This window comes from Liolophura sinensis, chromosome 3 (genome assembly GCF_032854445.1).
Source record: "Liolophura sinensis isolate JHLJ2023 chromosome 3, CUHK_Ljap_v2, whole genome shotgun sequence".
Classification (NCBI taxonomy): domain Eukaryota; kingdom Metazoa; phylum Mollusca; class Polyplacophora; order Chitonida; family Chitonidae; genus Liolophura; species Liolophura sinensis.
The window spans coordinates 11,425,262-11,448,489 of NC_088297.1; the positions used below are offsets into that span (position 1 = coordinate 11,425,262).

Here is a 23,228-nt window from a genome sequence, read left to right on the forward strand (position 1 = left end):
CGTAAGTTTGGGGCGGAGTGAAGTCAATAAGCACCACTGGGTAAGTGAATTATTTAAAATGTCCTAAACGTAATTGAATTAATTAATAAGTACAACAAAGTTATGTATTGCATGGAATATCTGCATACTATTTTGGACAGATGTATTGCCAGAACAAAAATAAGAAATAAAATTCTTATCATCACAATTTTATTGACAGGTAGATCCAGGATCAGTCCTTGATCGAGTCACACCTAAGACTTTAAAAGAGAAAGTTGTAACTTCCTCGCTTGGCGTTTGGCATGAAGGGGATAGTGCAACGACTGGTTGATCCGTATCAGTATAATGGCTCGGGCGGGGCAGCTTACCTGCCTTCGGTAAGTCGTCTCAGTGAAGCAGCACTAAATAAAACAGTGGTGGAAATCCGTCCTGCAACAAGGAGGCACATTTCACGTACATGCACCCCAAGGAATCCTTCGTCGTCATATGACTGAAAAATTGTTGAGTACGACGTTAAACCCCAAGCACTCACTCACTCACTCACAATTTTATTCTCTTATGATATCAGTACAGTAATTATGTGAACTGCTTTACACAGAAGTACAAGTAGACACTCGGTTTTACAGGATCACGTGCTTAGAATTATTATCGTATTACTCGTATATTAGAATTACCTGACAATATTATATACCGATGTTGTGTTGAACACAAAAATAACACTTAAGTATTGGATAAGCTAATAGTGTACAATCTTTATTTGAATATAACATGAATACAACACAATTATGTTAATGAGATTTTTGCGGATGACACAATCTACTTTTAGTGTAATTGTATTTAATTCTGAGTATACATCATATCGTAAAATAATTCCAATATTTCTTTGAGCGTTTCACAAAGTAGGTTCACCTTCTGTTACGTGTAAACATCCGAGGCAGTTGAAATCGAAGCGGGCTTTGGGAATAATAATATGCGATTCAAAACATTTTGGTTTCGGCTAATATATTATGATATATTAATTCAATGTCTATAATGACAAACACTCAATATCGAAGTCATGGAAAACTCGAAGAAGCACGTTAAAAGCGAACGCTACTGCAGGCATATGCCAAGGAGAGCGATGGCGTTTCTGTAGAGTTAAAGCAAAACAGGTCAGCGCTCTTCGTGCGGATCTGATCATCTCATATCAGGTGACGTAATGCATGAGCCTCGCTTTCGACATCGCTGTTGTAAAAAGTATGACGCCCAAGTGTATTACAGACGTAATCTCAACGGAGGAAGTAGCTTAGAATGCCAGATGGTGATATGCTTATCTTGATACTTAGGACAAAATGTGTGCCATTCATTTGGCTAATTGGCTTATTAGGCTGGTTCCAGGCGGTTCAAAAAATCAAAAAATTCAAAAAATGTTAATTTTCAAATTTTATTAACTTACCCTTCCCTTATATACCTTGTCTTATTTCAGAAATAAAGCTGCCCGTAAAATACCAACCACTTGAAGTTACATGTGATGATGTCTTGGCATTGCCCTCTTAGTTTGTTGAGCTAAAATTAAATGCTTGCGTTTTGATTTGAAATCGTTTTCAACATTATTGCACTTATTTCTTTCCTTTATAATTGACGTTTTTAATTTTTTAAACTATACATGTACAAGTTTTCAAGTTTTACTATCATCCGTGGACAAGTATGAAACATGTACGGAGCTTGATCGCTATAATAACTGCTTCCAAGAGTTAGGGATAAGGAAATTAAACACGAAAATAGTTTGTCTTTACATATTTTTTCTAGAAAGGAATATAGATTTGATCTTACCATATCTTTATTATATCTCCCTGTACAAAGCCGTTCTCAAACTTCACATCAGGGTTCTCATTAGTGCACATTCCATAACCGATAATGTTTATCACAATGCCTGTAATGTACAGTACCAAGCCTGTTGATATTAAAGTCGACGGCACGACTTTGAAGAGGGACTAAATTCAGATGTCAAATTAACTGGGTGATTTTCACAGAATTAGATTTCTTCTATGGCCTTCCGGATAAATAATGGTATGCACAAAGTAACGTTGTTGCAAACGTTAGGCCAGTGTAAAGTGTCTTTGGGTACATCTGTATGGCCAAAGTCAGTCAGTTTGACGTCATTGTTTCGGATACAATGTCTGTGTCCAGAAAGAGCCTGGTGTAAATTCGTTGTTTGTATTGGGTAAACTGTTATTTCAAGTACACTGTCTATGTCTAAACTAACCTGGTGTAACGTTGTTGTTTTGGGTACACTGCCTATGGCTAAACTAAGCTGATGTAACGTCGTTTTGGGTGCACTGTCTATAGCTAAAATAAGCTGGGGTAACGTTGTTCTTTTGGGCACACTGTCTATAGCTAAACTAAGCTGGGGTAACGTTGTTGTTTTGGGTACACCGTCTATGGCTAAATAAGATGATGTAAAGTTGCTGTTTGGAGTATAGGCCCTACTTTCCATGGCTAACATGTCTTGGTTGAACGTTGTTATGGGTGAACTCTTTATGCACCAAAAGGCGCACAAAAGCGTTAAATGTAAACATTTTGTTCCGAAAGAATTTTTAAATGCACAATGCAGTCATTAGTATGTTATTTATCACCAATTCTCAGTTTTCTCCTCCTACGGTTTTGCATGATGATGATCTAAATAAGTTCGATATACAGAGATCGATAAACTGCACTTCAATGTAGTTACATTGCATACCTGACATGCTATGCCATGACAGCACAGAGAATTTGTCAAGAGATTTTCTGGAAGCGAGCCCCTAGTCAAAATGTTAAGATTAACTCGTGAAAACGAGCCTATATCTCATAACATGCGAAACTCGCTCCAGCGCATGATTTCGCCATGCATGGATTTCTCATCTAGGTGGTAGATGGGGGATAGGCTCCCCCATCATTGACACTTCCTAAAATCAGCCGTGCATAGACACGAAGGCGAAAGTAATGTTTTTAGCAAAATCTATCATAATACACATTATACATCAGCGGATGTATCTGACACTGCTCTTTTCAAATATGAAATCACATACAATATTTTTTTTTCACAGCTATTAACATAAAATATTTCTTGGAAATATTTTAGGATTTAATAGGAAATTTATATCCGTATGAGAAAACCGTCTGACCTTATGTGGAAGTAGCCAATGAAATCCACTTCTGCTGACGTCAGTTGGCCCGTATGCTGCATGCATTGCTTCAACGGAACTGCACTGTCCAACCAATGTAGATAAATCCTTTTAAACATAGAGCCATGATCAAACTGATCAGACTCCAAATTTATCATGCCTCCAATCACAGTCGTCGTTAATATTTATCACCATTTAAGTGTTTAAACAGCTTTAAACACTATAATGATAATAAAAAAAATAATAAAAAGAGCAAAATCAGATCTTTCAGGTGAATATATTTATGTATATGTGTTTTTTTTTTTGGCTAATACTTTTCTTTCAATACTTCGTTTCCTTCCCAGTCGGCTTGACGTTCAATAGCTCGGGTTCTCCGTTCGCTGACACAGTTGTTACAGAGGTGGCTATGCTTTTAGACATAGAATCACTTTCTTCATCCTGAGGATTGTGGGCTAGCAAGGCAAAAAAGATGAGAACGGCCGACAGGAAGAATAATCCCATGTTGGTGCCGAAGATTTTGAAGCGGAAGGCACTCAGGTCATAGTGTGCGCATGCGCCCGTACCAGCACAGGTTTCATGCCATATTGAACAGACTGAGTCGACGATCGCCCCGTAAACAACCGGTGCAGGGAAGTGACCTGAAACAAGATATCAATGTCATTTGTTACATAAGTATATAGGTACATTAATAGTTAAGACTGATCACATCACCTGGTTCTTAAATATTCGGTTACTCTATCTGCACATGTATGTCTATATGTATGTACAGGTGATGACTAGATCTAATTCCTTCAAATTAAGCATCGTGAACCTTTTCCCGATCAACAGGAGATTTTCAAGTTCGGACTCTTTTGTCGCTGAAGGTAAAAACAGTTCTACTGTATAATGAGATTTGTCAAAAATGTTAGACAGCCTTGCCCACTTTAATCACCTGCCACAAAGGACATTTTCCCTTCAGGAATTTCAGAATGTTTACCAACATTCAGCTTCTCAGGTTTCTCCATCGTTCGTCTACCATAAATAACTTTTTCCGAAATTCTTTCAGACACTCATGTTATAGAAAACCCGACCAAAAATAGTTGCCTGACATTTTTGATAGGTCACGGGATACAGTATGACCTTTACACCACAAGTGTTCAAATTCGAAAACCGCCTATTGCAATTCAGGCGGGTTCTTGTTCCCATCAGGGATACTGAAATACTACGTGTGTTTTAATCTGCGATACGATTGGCTAACTACCACGGTATACACTACTGTAATGTACAATACTACATTACAAATATCCACGTGAAAATGGATCTGAATTGGATCGATAAGTTGAGTGATTGATTTCGCTTTCAGGTTATGATCAAGAAATTTGCATTTTTTTAACTCAATCCCACCATTTTGCTAACTGTAATAGCTGACATGCGCAGTGGTTAGATGTTCCCCTCTGTTATAATGCAAATTTGATGGGCAACGAAGAAACAGAACATAGTGAGGAGAAAATCTGGAGCAATTATTTTTCTTTTTTATATTTTTATATTCGTCGGAAATAATTTATTTTCTATGCTGAAAATCCAAAAATTTATCTTACATTCACAAGGAATCGATCATTCTAACCTTCACAGCACTTACCTATCAATGTGGATATGAAGGAAGATAAACCCAGCGCTAACGACTTGTCATTCTTTGTCACCGTTCTGCAAAAGAAAAAGAAAAAAAAAACAGTAACAGTAAATATGTTGATTCTTTGGGTGGTTTAGTAACGAAGGTGTAACGTAGTTTCCAATACCACAGTTCATTAATCTGAACCGTAGGTAAGAACCTAAGACACGATTGCCCCGGAAATTTTCTTGCGGTGTCCTAAGAAATGACTCGGGCATGTCACTCATCTTAACGATTATTCCTTCCGCCAAGGATTAATCCTTCATGGCACATGTGACAGTACAGTTTTGTTTTCCATCCAAAGCAACTGTCGCCAGTTAATAAATACCATGCGGTGACGACGTGATCATGATGGAGCGACGTGGTCTGACCGAGCGATGTGAAAACATTTAACCGGAGCTACACAACGGAGAGGAGAGAGATGTTACACAAAAAGGCAACCAAAAGAAAAAGGATATAACAAAAAGAAAGTACGGAAAAATATAATCCATACATAAGCAGTTTCTCATATTAAACATGTGAGCATTAATATATCCCTATAACTGACATGGATCGGTTTAATATATTCCATGCATATAAACTTCCGTTGTAAAGTTTGTAGTTCAAACAATGTGAACTGTATTAAAGTTCACATCGTCATCGACAGGATAAGCTTTAGTTCGTGCACTTAAATATCACAGCCTTTAAAGGTCTGTGTTTATGGCCTACTTTCACATAAAAGACAGTTGTGAGTTCAGCCAGTCTCCTATTTCTTGCACGATTGACATAGGCCGCATGCCCTATACTTTGTAACAACTATAGCCTGCTTATCTTTACCTCTTGCCTGTATTTAGCTCTATGTAGCATAAGTCAACCTCACTACCTTTGGTTAGACGCGTAACACTTACACGCTCATATGATGGGCGTTGGTTTTATTAAGAAAAATGCAGTTAGTGTACATTTGTTCTAATTCATAGTAGTAAACTACATAAGCTTGTTTACGAGGCGAAGTAGTGTATTCGCAGAGAAACATTGTGAGCTCTGTCACTGCGTGCAGTTTGTTTAACCTGCTTGGTTGAATGTTATGGTAAAAAAAAGCCCACACTCATGGTCCAGCCGCCACTCGTAGTTATAGACGTCACCCGAAGTAGTGCCCTCTTTGTACCGGGTATCGAAAACAACCTTATGGAGATTAACTTTGTAAATCAGAAAAAGTATTCTCAGTGCATTTTCTTTGCAATAACCTGGACGTCCAACATATAGATGCGTGATTGATTAAAGGCAATTTTGGCAGTGAATAAAAATAATTTTATACAGTTGAATATAGGTGACAAGTTAAACGAAACAGACTATGGAAAAAATTCGATGTTGAGGCTGTGGTAAATGAAGAACGCAATAACGCACATGCGTGGTAGTTCACACAATATAGTGCACTCAGCTCCATGCCCTCTAAGCAAATTTTACACACGGGAATATCCTATACACTATAGACCTGTCCGCCTTATGTACCGGTAACAAGCAGATAAAATGTCACAGTCCCAGACTTTTCAGAGCTTTTCTCTGCTAAATGTGTCACAAAAAGTTTCTCCCGGGGGCTTGCGTTCCACATGGTTCTTTCTGAATAAAAACTCAACATAATCCCCTGTGGTTCAGACTACCGGGCTACCCAGATGACCCCCCCCCCCCCACCCTCCAACCCCCCGTAATTTACCTGTGATGGCTTGCTTTGATAACGTGCGAAAAGCATACAAGGCCCTGGTGTCATGATTTCATTTATTTTTTTGAGAGTTTTATGAAAAGATTTAAAGGCACTCAAACATTTGAATTCTAAGGACCATACTGTCGGAGTCTAGGAACGCTGACGTCACACGAAGTTTATCCAACTCTAATCATTACACTGAATTTGAAAAAACTTTACCGATGGGTGAAAGATTACTGAAAAAATGTTCCCAAAAATTCCTTTCTTCTGGTGCACATGAAGAAAAAAGGTGAAACGACGTCAAATTTGCTAGATACCTTGAGTATGGCTCATAAAGCTCACCTCACTATTCAAATATTTGAATGCCTTTCAACACTCTAAAAAAAAATTTGAAAAAAAGAAATGAAAGTATCTTTACGCATAATTTTCAGTTGTCCAGGTGATGAACCTTAATTCATTTTTTTAGCTTTCTTTTACTTTAAGTAGCCATTAGCTACGTTCATGTATCTCTCTACACCATACGTTGTCATGGTAGTTATGGGTTTACTTAGGTGTGCTGTATGAAACCCAGCCATAATTTTAAGTATGCGTCAGGCGATGTTTGTCGAGGATAACGCGATGTATCCCGTGGTGACAGCCGAGATACGGTATCGTGTAGTTAGAGCCAGTCATCGCCCAATCGCCCAGAAAGCGCCTAAACTAGCCCATTGAAACCTACATGCATACGTAATGGCTCTCAGGCTAATCGATGAAGACTGGATCAAGAACCTGATTTCTAAGTAGGTCAATTTCACAATCAAAATAAAATAATTTACAATGCTTTCCTTCCTCCAATAAAACGATTTATAATACACTCCTCTTATAAGGCTTAAGCAGGCTCCTGGTCCCTGGAAGTTCCGCTTGGGGGCGCTCGTGTATGTACAGGAAGCTGTGGGGCCAGCATAGCAGTAACATCCTTCGTGTATATGGGAATTCGGAGAATATAGCGCCTTGCCAGTTAAAACATGTGCAGATCACCTTCGTCTTTGAATTATTTGTTTTCTTTAAAGCGTTTTAAGACGCTTACATGTCAATAGTTTGGCGCACTAAGCACATATCAACTATAGCACCTGTGGTTTCCCTCCGAATCAGCCTGTGTTTACTTTCACTAATCACAAATGAAAAGACTGTCCCTAAACTATGGCAAAACTTTTCTTTAATACATATAGTACAGATTACCTGTACGTTTTTATCTATTGTGACATTATAAAAACATTTTTCTAAAGCAGATGGCGATCATGTCGTCAACTTAAAGTCTAATAGCTTAAAGGAAAATAATCCATATTCATAAAACCAAATATTTTCTATTTACGAAGAACGCCTCGAATCATTGCCAATCAGAAAATATTAGATTCATACCTGAACTATTTATTACATTAAATTTAGTTTAAAAATGGACAAAGTGATAAAGCGGGTCCCAATATAAACTTTTCTGACTTTATCACCAATTTTGAATTGTAACACGTGCACAGCTGAGGCTGGTGTTTTGTGAAAGATAATTACTTGGAATGCTCTAAAATAATAGCAAAAAATCGACTGAATCGCGGATCGTCTTTTTTTTTGTTTTTTCAAAAATGTCCGGACCACACTCCAGAAAAGTTTGAGTTAACTGGCTCAAAAATCTGAGTTATGCAACTAACTCAACTCCAAAACTGAGATAAGCTGAGTGAAAAAACGCTTGTGGTTATATTGTTAATTCACTTGGTTTTTTGTCAGACCCAGCTTATCTGGTCAAATGATTCAGCTCTCTGAGTTAAATTAGCTTAATTATATAACCCAGATTTTTTGTCAGTAGACTCAGATATTTCCCTCTCTATGTAACCTCCTCAAGTGTTGGTAAATGAAAAATGTTTGACGTCGAATCAAAAATAATATGAATGAATAAAAGAATAAATAAGCGCATGCGCAATTAGCCACAAAAGTCAACTGTACGCAACGCAAAGTACCTTCATATCCTCAAGGTCACAAGACGTGTACCACACGCGAGCTGCATGTTCGCTTTGGTTTAATCTGTCTTTTTCTCTGGTTTTACTTACCTAACAATAACCATGAAGTTGGGACTGATTGCAAAGGTCACGGTGAAGGAGGTCAAGGTGCTGTAAACGAGCAAGGGGTATACCTTCACATCCTCGGGGGCACAGGAACCGGGCTTAGCTGTACCTCCGGAACAGGTACAGTTGAGGTAGATCTGCAAGTAGAGAGACAGGATCGAGTCAGTGTGATTAGTGGTATTTACACCCCCCCCCTCCCACCCCTCCACCAACGCCTCAAGTAAGCCTAGGCCTGCCACAAATGCGGTTGTCATTCGCTCAAGTTGTCAGCGAAATACACGACAAAAAGCCTGATTAACTTAGAAACAATATGCACGTTATCAGATACTTTCTAACGATTACCGTGTACGATCGGCACACATACAGTGTGTACCCATATAATGTTCCGTATCAGCGGTACGCATGCCATGTAATTTATGTAATGCAGTTAGTGTACAAATGTCATTGTGAACGTGAAAATTTCTACACAGTCGTCTTTGTAGTTTTAATTTGAACATATACTGTTCTCCTGGAATTCTAAAAACGTGTCAGTGACCCGATAAGCCAAAACTGCGTCATACTCACGGAGTTTTCCCTTCTGTAGCATCCTGCGTGACACGGGGACATATACGTCACACCGTCAGAACCACATACCGGCTGGATGACGTCACCGCTACACAGACAGCCAGCGACGCAGCTGTCGTTGCCCATCAACGCCCCCGGCTTAAGTTGTCTAAAAACACGTTTGACAACAGTACATTAAGTCATTACAATTTGAGTGAAGAAATAAATGAAAATATGAAATTCAACTTGTATGACTGAACAAGGATTAATTTGTAGTATATCAAGCAATATCTGCAGTTAAAATAATTCTTCATGCTACACTATTTGTATGGCATTGAAATGAAAACAGCAAAGTTGACTGGCCACGAAATGTTTCTTTGCACACTCCAAAAGCTACACTGTTAAACTAAGCATAATATGTTCCCTGAGTGATGTTAGAATAGATAATGTTTGTGTAACGTAATTTTATGTTATGGGCAACACACTACCCGATTACTCTAACTAAAGTATGATGCTGTAATAAGAACAGACGCTTGAAATACACGATAATGGTTAAAAAAAACTATGCCACCTCACCATGTAACAGATTACTTGAAGAGCGTAGAGCGTGAAATAAGCAAGTGAATAAAAACTGATTTACCCTCCGAACTTGGACTGGACCAGGTCCGTGGGTTGACCAGCCAGGAACATCCCTATGGGACACCCAATGGTCAGCAAAATACAGACTCCCAGAATAAGGCGCAGGTTTCCGCGAGTGGTCAGTTTAAAGTGTGACGTCACAAACCCTCCTACCACTGGACCAATCGTGCTCCCGAACAGAGAAATGACGCCTGCGTATAGAAAACAATTTTAACTGTGAGTTTAAAACATTCTGCATGGACGAGCTACACAAAATGTCCCAAATCGGAGTAAAACATATTGTTTCCTTTTGTGACGTTGCAGTGCTTGTGTAGCTCCTAGGTGTTTTATGAGGCACATACACTGATAACTGTGAAGTAATGCGGGAAACAACAAATGAGTGTATAGCTTAGGGACTCTTTGTTACAAGGCTGGGAGTGGGGGAGAGGGGGGAGAGGGGGGGCAATGTCGCGTTTCTGATACATTGAACACTGTAACTTAGTCACTGGTCAGAGTTCACGCATTTTAATTTATTTTTTAATTTCAACAGCAGTAGGGGTCCACGCCGAAGAAAACTGTTTCCAACTTTTCTCGACTTCAGGTGTTAAGCGTCAAAAGTGAAATATCACTATAATATATAAAAGACAACAGTGAGGCAGTTGGCAAATGGTCACACCTGCCACACTTATTGCCGGTGAAATATGCCCTCTGGCCAATCTACATCAGTTATTGTTTTGTTTTAACTGTCCCGTAGTACAATGGAGAGCTTGGTAACGGAAAGTAGTGATGTTAATTGTAATATTTTAGACGTTTTTGGTCCGGAATTACTTTAAATGCTGTGCTCTCGTCCCATTAATACTGATTTGTAAGTAATGATACTGGCAGAATTAGGTAGATAATTAAGACTTGTTTTGATTAAGTTAAGATGTAGATCGGATTTACTTACCTAACGTGCTGTGGGTCGGGATGTAGAACTGGTTTACCTTCTTAAAATCAGACTCTATTTGTAAGTCGGAATGTAGAACCGATTTACTTACCTAACATCAGACTCGTTTTGTAAGTCGGAATGTAGAACTGTGTCTCCAGGTATTTGGGAAAGAACGATGCCATACCGAGGAGAGCGAACGTGTGCATAGTGGAGGACAAGGCGAGCAGCGTGAATACCGGAAGCCTGAGTACTCGGAACACAGATCGGAGGGGAACTGAAACCATACAAACATTTATTTATTTGATTGTTTTTTTACGCCGTACTCAGGAATATTTCACATATACGGCGAGCATTATGGTGGGAGGAAATCAGGCAGAGCAAGGGAAAATCCACGTTCTTCCATAGGTTTCTGGCACACATTCTCACATACATCCGGAGAAGAAGACAGCATGAGCTGGACTTGAACTCACAACGATCTCATCGGTGCTGTGAATATTGTGCTAAACTTAATCAGCTACAGCATTGCAGCCACCATATTTGACACCATCAATGGGCCCCTTTTTCTCGCACAGTGGGGACGTCTGTTCAGCCTAAATTGGCAATTCTTGCATTGCAAAAAAGCCGCTTTCAGACAGTTTGGTTTGCTGTATTAACTCGGCCAGTGGAAGGGAAATGGGACAAAAAAAACATTCTGATTTCGATCAACTAATCGAATTTGGCAAATCTATACAACAAATCTCACCGTGTAATCCCACCCATGCATGAACAAAACGTCGCCAGTTCGCCAGCAGAATAAAAACGCAATCGTAAGGGTACAAATAAACAAAATATAGAGCCTACAGTTTTCGCCCGAACTACATGTACTTCGGAAAACGGAAAAGGTTCTCGTTTAACTGGGATTTAGATCTACTGCGGTAGATCAATAAATGCAGATCGCCAGAAGTCTTTGATTGGAGTCTCAGTTTGATTGATTTTAATGTTTTTTTTATAACTATTTCAGTGATATCTCAGTCGTTCCTAATATTATTATATTTTAATGCTGCTTCACTAAAAACATTATACCGAAGACACAAGTATATGTCGCCCAATCAGTATATGTATTGACACCGAGTCGGCAGAGTACACACTGCCGAGAACCAAGTCAGAGAAGCGCAGACTGAAAACATTTAAGTCAAACTGTGAAAAAGGCCAAAGATGAAATAAGGTTCATCAAACAGGCGGCTGCCCTTTTTTTCTTTTCATATTTTAAAAGGATTAAATGCATTCAAAGTTTCCAATTATATACTGGACTTTATAAACCATACAGTCGGTGTTTAGGTACTCTGATGTCAGGAGAAGTTTTTCCCCACTGTAAAAACGCAGCTTTTAATGTTGGAGTCGATGTTATTGCCTATGAGTAATAGATCACTAAGGTGGTCGTCACAACAAACTGCCCTCTGTGTGATGTCGGGGTAGATGTACAAGACCACCGTGGGAACGATTCATAAAGCTCACTCTACAGTTTTAAACATCCCCAACGCTGAAAAAAATCCCTCAAATTAATAACTGAATGTGTTTTCAGCGACAGTTTGTGTTTTTGGAGTGTGCAGTTTCCGATGGTCTTTCTCGTAATTGTTTCGTCACTTTTATGTGTTTTTTTTTCTTTTTAACAGAGCCCATTTAGAGAACCCTCAACCCTGGCCTCACGCTTAAAAGATAGGCGTTTTTCTACCTCTTAGCAGTATATATACAGATGACATACAATTTCAAATCAAGAAATGAATTACATTGTACCTCCCGATGTCAGCCTTTTACATTGCACGCTGGGCCATGATATCGGTGTGCTATGAATTTGACGTAGGTGCGACCAAAATTTTCTACAGTGAAATAAACGAAATGTAGGCCAGTGTTTATTATACCTGTTCTTACATAAGAATACAGCGGAGAACGAGTGAGGGATACGGGGAAAAGTTAGCCTTCTTGGAGGCTCCAGGTGGGGGGTTGGGGTAAGGTGTCGTGCACGATGTTAAGGTCAGATTAATGAATATAGACTGAACAACTCCTTTTTACTCCGTTTGAATTTTTTTTCCTAACTGCCTCAGTCACGTTACATTCGGCCTACTATGGTAGAATACGCCGAATGTTTCTTTGGTCACGTTTTTTTATTGCTGTGTGCTAATATATTTTCTCATACATGCAATTTCGGTAATGTTTTGGAGAATTTAGAGAATGTCACTTAAACTCGCGATGTTTCTGACACTCGCCACGACTTCAATTCAAAAGTTAGCAAGCATGGAAGGGATTCGAACTCGCGGCATGTATTGACACAAGTACATTCCTGTATATGTATGTGCTCCTGTTTTATAGATACACATAAACAAATATTACTTACATTTGTTGCACTCTGGCTTAAGATTGAATCCACCCTACTGCCTTCTTTCAAACAGACAGCGTTCAAGTTTACATTTTCATTTTATGTTGTAAATCTCGGTGAAGAGAGATATGTTGAATGACTTGAAATCTGAATTATTTCCATCACACAATTTTGAGTTTAACTGAAGAAAACCATATTTAGTTTTTTTTTGCCATAACGATGGGGGGGGGGGGGGGGTCGGTGATTTCTCTCATTTAACAACATGTTCAGACAAAGTTCTTGCAGAAATTTTTGTGTAATTCTCAACCATAGATGGCCATCAAAATATATAGTACAAGCTGTAAGACGATCTGACCCAGATCTATAAGCTCACTAAATCTAAAGGGTACCGTGCTGTGGTACATATATATTTACTCGACTGCGGTAACGTCGTACCTGTTTCGTTTGACTGCTCCGGCCGTTTATTGTCGACAAAGTATATTGTCCAGCGCCACGCATGCATGTGATTCTGTCTTGGCTGAAATTGTGCTGTTTTGGTGTAAAATGTAGTGGCGGTGCCCTTGACAGTACCATGTGCAGTACCATGCAATTTCGCAAGCGATACTTTTGCGTCATTTTAGTGGGCTTACGTGTACTTAACTGTAGAAGCAATGGTTTGAAATGATGACAACAGTACACTGTTACACAAACCACACTGAAACCCGGTCTAGACTACCATCCCTACACTGACTTGAGGGCTGTCTAGATCCATAGTAACCCTAACTCTCAGTCTTTGCGTGGAGACGTCAAACTCTTCATAAAAATACATTTTTGTTCTTCGTTCAATACATAGACTGACAGATAGCCCATTTTACATTTAGAACACGACATCAAGAATAGGGAAGTTTGGAGATCAAACTTTTTTGTCGCTCAAGGGAAAAACAGTTCTAATGTCCCACTTAAAATGGCAAATATTTTATGCAATGTTTGTTTATCGGCGGTGTCGCCGTGTTCCAGAGACACATATGACACTTTTTTCCATTCGGACCTTCTCAAGCTCAAAATAACCTTTCACCTCCTCAATTTTCTCCACCCCACGACTACTCTATATTACCTATTGTGAAACTTCCTTCACACGCCTATGGTATTGTAAATATGGTCGTATACAATTGCCCAACATTTCTGACAGGTCACGCGATATAGTAGAGCTTTTTTTACCTCTAGCAATGAAAGAGTTTGAACTCGAAACTCTCCTGTTCTGTTGTACGAACAGCTGACGAGACCCCAGTAAGTGTTACCCCAACTCTAGTACGCGGCAAGGCAGTACAGTCAATCAGTTTCGGAGATCCTAATAGTGGCAATTGGTTTTGCGAAATCCTGGGTAAATCAAAAAAGAATTAAATCTGTGCACAAAAAGTTGTTATTTAAACTGACGCAGTTATGTTACTAGTATTTTGTCAGAGATATTTCGAACGCCCCAGGCTCTCTAAACGTTATACATTTTGTACTGTATATCCCATTCGAGTTGATCTGGGCGATACAAGTTTTGACTTTCACTTTTGACTTCAAAGTTGCGCACGTCTGGCTCCTACTACCACCCAACCCCCACCCCACCCAGTACACCCACATTCCTTCCACCTCTAAGGAAACCCACATGTTCAATTCTACATTCAACATACCTATGACCAGACGTTTGAATCGACCCACGCAGCTCTTCCTTTCTGGCATCTTGCTTTCTTCTTTCTTCGTTTCTTTTTCACCTGTCTTAGCACTGTGCACTGGCGCCATTCTCAGGCGTTTAGGGAAGCAAAAGAGGAAAGAAGAGAAAAACATACTGAGACATCCGAGGATAACAAAACCAATCCACCAGGCTCCTATCCAGGTCGGGTCCCGCGAGGTCAGGTCGGTGGCTGCGAAAGAGAAGATATCTCTTAAAATAAAATAAAATCAAATAAGACAGTAAAACCATAACTCACTAAATGGGAACCGATTCCACCAGTTGAGTATCGCTCTTCTCTTTTTTTTCACATTCCATAATGTAGTCTTTTGTGGCTGAATATAATATGATTAAAGACGTATAGCACAGAGAGTAAAACTGGAGCAGCGAGGATAGTGTGGTAGTTGGCATATGATCACAGGAAACCGCTGAAATAGGTCTTCTCGTCAATTTACCTCAATTAGGGTTTTATTCCTATTGTTCAATCAAATGCTTTAATACAGTGTAATAAATTACGTACCCGTTAGCACCACGGTTTAATCAGAATTAGACTACGAAAATGCAATGGGGTTGTTTGCAATTGTGTTAGACGTCACTGGTTTAGAATTACTCAAAATGCTGTATTGTCATCACATTTAAAATACAGTCACATCAAAACAATGCAAGGGGCAAGTTCTCGGGGAGGCTCAGTCCATCAGCAGGATCCATTACTGAATGGTTAATATATTTGGTAATGAATTAATTGGTTATAAAACATGTTGATATTCATTAAAGTCAGTGATTGAGTAAAATGGCGCACATAACCCTCAATTGGAGTCAAGATCTCAAATATAAAAGTTTCAAAAAAATTAACTTTTCAAAAATGTGACCAGTACTGATTACTTTAATTTGTTTTTCGTTTTCCTTTATATAGGTACACTTTTAGCTGTATGTCGTACCTTCAAGTGTGTGGAATATGCGGCTGCTCATTGCTCCAAATGCAAACGCTAACGCCGGTGCCAGTGTTAAAATTCCCATCATTATACCTGGAGTAAAATGAAGAAAATTCATCACACCATACAAAAAAGAACACTTATTTAAGCTAAAACATAAAATTTGAGGAAACAAATCATACATCAGTGGGATTACGCCATATGTTTTAAAAAGTTATCCGATTTGATAACTACAGTTGAATCTACAGCGGGTTGTCGACATTCCGTCAAATTTATCAATTTATGTATGTGTCGAAACAGACATTCATATGCTTGCCGTCAACCATTAAGGTCAATAATCGCAAGGTCAGTTTCTCCAAAAAGTATATAAAGTAACAAAATAGGACGGAGTCATGCAAAGACAAGCAGTCAAAAGCTTTCAGTTTAAGACATTAAAACGTTGATTTGCTCACCGATATACTTTCCGGTGTTCGTCGGCACTGGGTTGTTGTCGTCCACGAAGGTGCCACCTAGCGGCGTGCGAGGGGACGTAACTGCTCCTTGAATCAACATGCAGGCCAGAAAAATACCCAGGGCTAAGTTGTTTTCACTGATGATTGAATTACGTTTGTTACAGATGGGTTCCGCCATTACTCCTGGTCCATCGGTAATCTGGCAAATCCCTCCTGCAGAAGCGTTTGCAGAACGGTTGCCAACAAGCAATGAGCCGGAAGCCCCGGTCGAGTCGTCTTGGAATGGAAGGAAATGAGCGGTAAAGAAAACAATTCCCGTGGCTCCGGCAATCATGTTTGTCACGGACAGAATGCGAGGGATATGAGAATAGCGGCTGTAGTAGGAGAACAGAAGAATGCAGACGACAAATGAGATCTGCGACGAACTGAGGATGAAACCGCTCTGGGAGCTGCTGAAGCCAAATCGCTTCTCGATGGTGGTCAACTGGGACACCAGGAAGATTCGTATGCCATATGTGAACAGGTTCGACAAGGCGTTGAACGCGACGAACCCTTGAATGGTGGCAAAGACTTGCAAAAAGCTTGGCTTGAAGCTTCCTACGCCACAACGGGTGTCCACATCATCCTCGTGTGGGCTACCGTCTTCAACGTGAGTCGCCATTTCCTCTACTGACGTCCCTTTTGCTTTGTCTGCAGACATCGTGGACGCTTTCTAGGTTGTTTCGTTGTAGCGCAAGGCCCTCGTCTACAATGATAGTGCGTACAAAAAATAGGCTTATCACTTCACCAGCACACTGAAGATGGAATCTTAGCTTCAAGGTAGAGAAAAATTGTCACTGAACAGCTGCGTCAGGCAAACACAAGCACAAAGTCCTGACACGGGTCTGCTTGGAACTTGACGTGATTGAGAAATGCGAGCAACCCTTTACCACTTTTAATAAATACGCATTCTTCTAGGTATCATTAAATTCCACAGATTAGCTCTCGACGCTGTTCGCCTCCCGGATACCTAGAAATTAGAGGAGAATTTTGATATTGCATGGTATATTGGTACACTGGTATATTTACGGCAGAATTTGACGTCCATTAAAGTGTGTAATCTGCATATCCGCATTGTATCTCCTCACGCACACATTTGATATACCGTATTGGCAGCATGTAATTGTCTTGGCTAATCCACGTATACTGTGAATACATCATCCTTGGTTATTAACTCTATATATGTTGTACTTGATTTCTTTCTCTGAATGCGATTTAACGCCGTACCCGAAGGAAGGCACGAAGCGACACCTACAATTTCATGGTGATTGAAAGTGAGACAAGGTAGCACTTCACGCATGTTCATATATGTCAAAATACACTTGTGCACATGAAGAGGTAATCTGTACCGGAATGTCTTTCACAAAAAAGAAGTGTTTTAATTGGTAGTTATGTATTTATTTATTTATTTATTTGATTGGTGTTTTACGCCGTACTCAAGAATATTTCACTTATACGACGGCGACCAGCATTATGGTGGGAGGAAACTGGAGAGAGCCCGCAGGAAACCCATGACCATCCGCAGGTTGCTGGCATACCTTCCCACGTACAGCCTGGGAGGAAGCCAGCATGAACTGGACTTGAACTCACAGCGACCGCATTGATGAGAGGTTCCTTGGTCATTACGCTGAACTAGCGCGCTAACCAAATGAACCATGGTAGTTATATATTAAAATATGTAATAATATCACTGAGTAACAGTGGAATTACTAAGTATTTATTTATTTATTTGTTGATTTATTCGTGAGACTATAATGTTGACCGCCGTCGTATAAATGACATATTCTTGAATACGGCATAAAGCACCAATGGAATGAATAAATATTTGTAAGGTCTGAGTAAAACAACTTGTCGTATGCGAAAGCGCCTTAACAGTAATCTTTGAAGATCTCTTTAAAGTAATTTTGTGTTGAATTTACATATAAATGTGATAATAGCAAACATAAATGGAATTGTACATCCAATGTTATCTACATCAACCAGCGCTTAACGAGACACAAAAAAGATGTAAAAGTTATCAACACTCATTTACATATATGGTTATATAATTGATGAAGAGCGTTGTCCTAAGGGCCAATTCTTTTTCCAAACTAGCTCTTCTTGACAATTAAAATGCTCTGTCAAACTCAGCTCTGGGGAGAACACACACTTCACCTTTATGGGCAGGGGATAGAAAAGTGCCCGGGGTAAAACGACTGACGTTTTAACACGCCAACTTTCCCACACGTGCACACTTTTATACGTACAGAATTAATCCATCATTTTATCATAATACGATGGCAGACAATAGTAGGTATTTAGATTACAACAACTACAGAGGGAATATACACATATCAAACAAACAATTCCTTGAATTTCTTATCATAATGCTATTGCAAACTATTAATATAATTAAAGATGTACATCATAGAGCATTCAACCAGAGCAACGACAACAGTATGATAGACGCACAGCATAGAGGGTACAACCAGAGCAGAGACAAAAGTGTGATAGACGCACAGCATAGAGGGTACAACCAGAGCAACGACAACAGTATGATAGACGCACAGCATAGAGGGTACAACCAGAGCAGCGACAAAAGTGTGATAGACGTACAGCATAGAGGGTACAACCAGAGCAGCGACGACAGTGTGATAGACGCACAGCATAGAGGGTACAACCAGAGCAACGACAACAGTATGATAGACGCACAGCATAGAGGGTACAACCAGAGCAGCAACGACAGTGTGATAGACGCACAGCATAGAGGGTACAACCAGAGCAGCGACAACAGTATGATAGACGTACAGCATAGAGGGTACAACCAGAGCAGCGACAACAGTGTGATAAACGCACAGCATAGAGGGTACAATCAGAGCAGCGACAACAGTGTGATAGACGCACAGCATACAGGGTACAACCAGAGCAGCGAAAACAGTGTAATAGACGCACAGCATAGAGGGTACAACCAGAGCAACGACAACAGTATGATAGACGCACAGCATAGAGGGTACAACCAGAGCAGCGACAACAGTGTGATAGACGCACAGCATAGAGGCTACAACCAGAGCAACGACAACAGTATGATAGACGCACAGCATAGAGGGTACAACCAGAGCAGCGACAGCAGTGTGATAAACGCACAGCATAGAGGGTACAACCAGAGCAGCGACAACAGTGTGATAGACGCACAGCATAGAGGGTACAACCAGAGCAGCGACAACAGTGTAATAGACGTACAGCATAGAGGGTACAACCAGAGAATTGACAACAGAGTGATAGACCTACAGCATAGAGGGTACAACCAGTGAAGTGACAACAGTATGATAGACGCACAGCATAGAGGGTACAACCAGAGCAACGACAACAGTATGATAGACGCACAGCATAGAGGGTACAACCAGAGCAACGACAACAGTATGATAGACGCACAGCATAGAGGGTACAACCAGAGCAGCGACAACAGTGTGATAGGCGCACAGCATAGAGGGTACAACCAGTGAAATGACAACAGTGTGATAGACGTACAGCATAGAGGGTACAACGAGAGCAGCGACAACTGTGTGATAGATGTACAACATAGAGGGTACAACCAGTAAAGTGACAACAGTGTGATAGACGTACAGCATACAGGGTACAACCAGTGAAGTGACAACAGTGTGATAGCTGGCAAATAGTCACACCTAACCAGTGAAATACGGCCTCATGTAATTTACCACAGTCAGGATTTTATTCTGATTGTTTACGTGAAAACATAAATAGTACCAACTTACACGCCCCCTAGCAACATGACTTCAAAAGAAATACGTAAAAATACAGTGATGTTAACTGCAATTTAATAGACGTCCCTGGTCTAGAATTTCTGAAAATGTTGTATTGTCATCACATCATGTTGTATTTAACATCGAATAATTAAAACAATGCAAAGAGACCTGGCCACACCACGCCCTAGCACCATGATTTCAACAGAATTACGCAAAAATACAGTGATGTTAATTGCAATTTAATAGACCTGGCCTCTTGGATGTTTACTCGAACACCAGAGTTCTGGATTATACAGGAATACAATATAATTAAAGACGTGCAGCGTAGAGAGTTAAACCAGAGCAACGACGACAGTGTGATTGCTGGGAAATCATCACACGTAACCAGTGAAATATAGCCTCTTGTTAAAAAGGGGTATTTACATTATTTTAACTGCAGAAAGAATACATACATATCAACGGATCATTTAAACCTAGCCAGGCCCACCTAGAATTGATACTAAGCGTAATCAGAAGTCTTTATTAACGGGAGATGTTCACGAACGGTGGCGCAAAAGGGCCGATTCCAGAAAGCAATTTTTGATTTAATGCAAAATTCAAGATCTCCTCACAGTGCTTAGATTTTGGCACTGGGTATTGAAATTTCCAGGCATTTGTCTTAAGATAGCATGTGTGAAATTACCGAGATTTTAATTTACAGAACCTTACAGAAAATCCCTAAACTATGTTCAAATTATGACATAAGCCACAAATAGTTTTGCGGAATGATCCGCAGTACAGCTATCCGGCTTAGTTTATACACTTGAAACCTGTACAGGTAACAATTTAAATCTGCCCTTAGTAGCAGTTACCCGATGGGTTTTGTACTTGGCACTCGTAGCCATCTTGGCAGGGTGTTCTTTTGGGTGACGATATTTTATGGGTGCACCCGGTGGCGTGACACTGTCTAACAATAGGTGTTATCCATTCCCAGGCGTTAATTGAAATTTATATATGGCTGAAAACCATTAGAAGAGAGAGCAAACACTCGACTCTTAGCACCTTACCGACGAACTTTCACACATGTGACGTACATATTTGCACGTTATTCTGGAGGAAGACAAATCCTCCTCAACGAGCTTAAATCTACACAAACGGTGAAATGAGCGCCGTCGATGTTTTTATGTCACCAAAGCACCACGTAAAGAGAGAAGAGGCAACGTTGCGCTTTAGTCAAAACCACATTACATAATACAACATCACACAAAGTATAAACCACTTTCTCCTGTGGTTTGTTTTTCTCTTCCGATAATACTGAAGAGGCCAATGTCAAGGCTACATGACTTGGTATGGGTACACAAAACTGACATTATAACGCAAAGAACTGTTAACACAAAAATGTGTGCACACGGCGAAAAGAATTCAACCAACATTGCTTAGAAAGACAGCTGCATATACATGTCCCAAAGTCCACAGAACTGTAGGTCAATACAGCTCGCTGAGCTATCCTCTTGCTGAATTAAGTACTCTACACATGAATAATTTCTCTATATCCTGGAGACAAGTGGATGTCTATCGAAGATGCAAACTATACTGGAAGTCTGTGGATTTCTTTAAAACTTGGACACTGTTTTAGATTGATATACATAGGATATTACTAAAGATGTAAAGGAATTTTGATGACGATCGAAAGATCAAATAGTTACAAACGTGTAGACGCCTTTACTGCATGTACTTTATCAATATTTGGTGACAGATTTAAAAAGTTTTAGACTCAAATATAGTTTATAATAAAGAAAGTTTACACTACTTGAACACTAATTTTACAGTACTAGACTCATACTACCCATAAGTTCAATAATAAAGGAGATGTCAAGATATCTCGCAATTCCCGGCATGATGATCGAAGGCTAGTGTAAGCTGTTAAAAGATCTTTATCGATACGATTCCTTATAGAAAATCTGCTTAATTTAGACACTGAGTGACAGTGAATAAAAACAAGTATTTACCCGTGAATAGTTTAATCTTGGCGGATTTTGTAATATCTCTGTGTGTTCATATGGTTTGATAACGATGTAAGAACCTACATCGAATCGTCACCAACACAATAAATCCAGGAGCTGTTATCCATAAGTAATGCCTCTGTCAGTCTATACCACCCCAGCTCCTAAATGCCTCTGAAAGAAGCCATACGTCCTAAACATGAAGATGCAACAATTGCGCACATCAACAAGTTCAACAAATCAGAGAAAAACTTTGTCAAAACCAGCAACCACCTCACCTTCTTGATGTCATTGTTGCCTGTTTTTTGACACCACTCACTCTCTTACTGTACATATGTTGACTTGTATCTCTGTATGTTCATATGGTTTGATAACGATGTAAAAAACTACATCGAAACGTCACCAATACAATAAATCGATGAGTTGTTATCTATAAGTAATGCCTCTGTCAATCTATGTCTAACATAAACAGTCTAAACCGCCCATGTTGGAAATGCCTTTTACTTTTTCAATAACAACTACAGTAAATCCATTGAATTTAAACCGTGAACGTCATGGTGTCATCGGTCTACATTGCATCTATCGATTAACAGTGATATCTAGATGACTTACCTGTGCGAGAAAGCATTCGACTGTAAACTTTCGACCCACACTCACAACTTTGATTATGTTTTTGTGCACTTTATAGTGTCCCCCTAGGGAGAGTATATTTGCGCATGACCGTATCAGGCACGTTTTTACAAAGCTGTGTGTTTAGATCGTCAGTTTAACTCTACAAACAGTTTTCTTTGAGGTGTCTTTTGTCTGGTACGTAAATCGGCACCATGTTTAACTGTAAATAGTTTGCTCCCACTAAACTGGCAAGGCACACAATGGCGGTCATTTCTGGCAGAGTCTTTGTTTGGAGTATACAGGCTTAGTGGAAAAGATTGAAAGGTCTCTATCGCTGCAAGCGTTAAGAGTATTTGTCTTCATACTTGCGCTGAAAATAAACGATAGCCTAGATAGCTCACCTCATCTCAAATACATGAATGCCTGTTTGTCATCCGGATACTGTACACCTCTAAGGCTTTATCCTGATTATTATTTATGGTTAGAGTCAAAACTCGTTTGACCTTGCAACATGAAAAAACTTGTGTCGGTATGTGAGAGCACTCATAAGTGTCATGGGGTTTTTCATATATTGTTGTAAACGACTTTTTTTTGCCACCTATATGTATCAAACCTGAACTCGTTTAAAGGAAAGTAAATGACAAGTGTATCAAATGTATCAAAACCCTGTTCCTCACTTTGTAAGACCAAGTAATTTTTATCCACGGTCTACGGCCGGTACAATAGGTGGAGTGAAAACAAGGTGATCGGAGGTTTTGACTGTTACAATATATCAGCCATTGGTAACCCATC

At 39.7% G+C, this 23,228-nt stretch overlaps 1 protein-coding gene across 1 annotated transcript; it reads right to left on the reverse strand.

Moving 5' to 3' along the window:
- Window positions 1-711: 711 nt before the first annotated feature.
- On the reverse strand, window positions 712-22,572 carry LOC135463678 (solute carrier organic anion transporter family member 2A1-like). Its single transcript, XM_064741058.1, has 10 exons — window positions 22,437-22,572; window positions 16,061-17,069; window positions 15,615-15,701; window positions 14,639-14,869; window positions 10,737-10,901; window positions 9,722-9,911; window positions 9,103-9,250; window positions 8,524-8,675; window positions 4,741-4,805; window positions 712-3,760 (listed from the first exon to the last, which is right to left on the reverse strand). The coding sequence occupies exons 2-10, from the start codon at window positions 16,758-16,760 to the stop codon at window positions 3,444-3,446; spliced, it is 2,055 nt and encodes a 684-aa protein (XP_064597128.1). The 5' UTR covers window positions 16,761-17,069; window positions 22,437-22,572; the 3' UTR covers window positions 712-3,443.
- Between the last annotated feature and the right edge of the window lie 656 nt (window positions 22,573-23,228).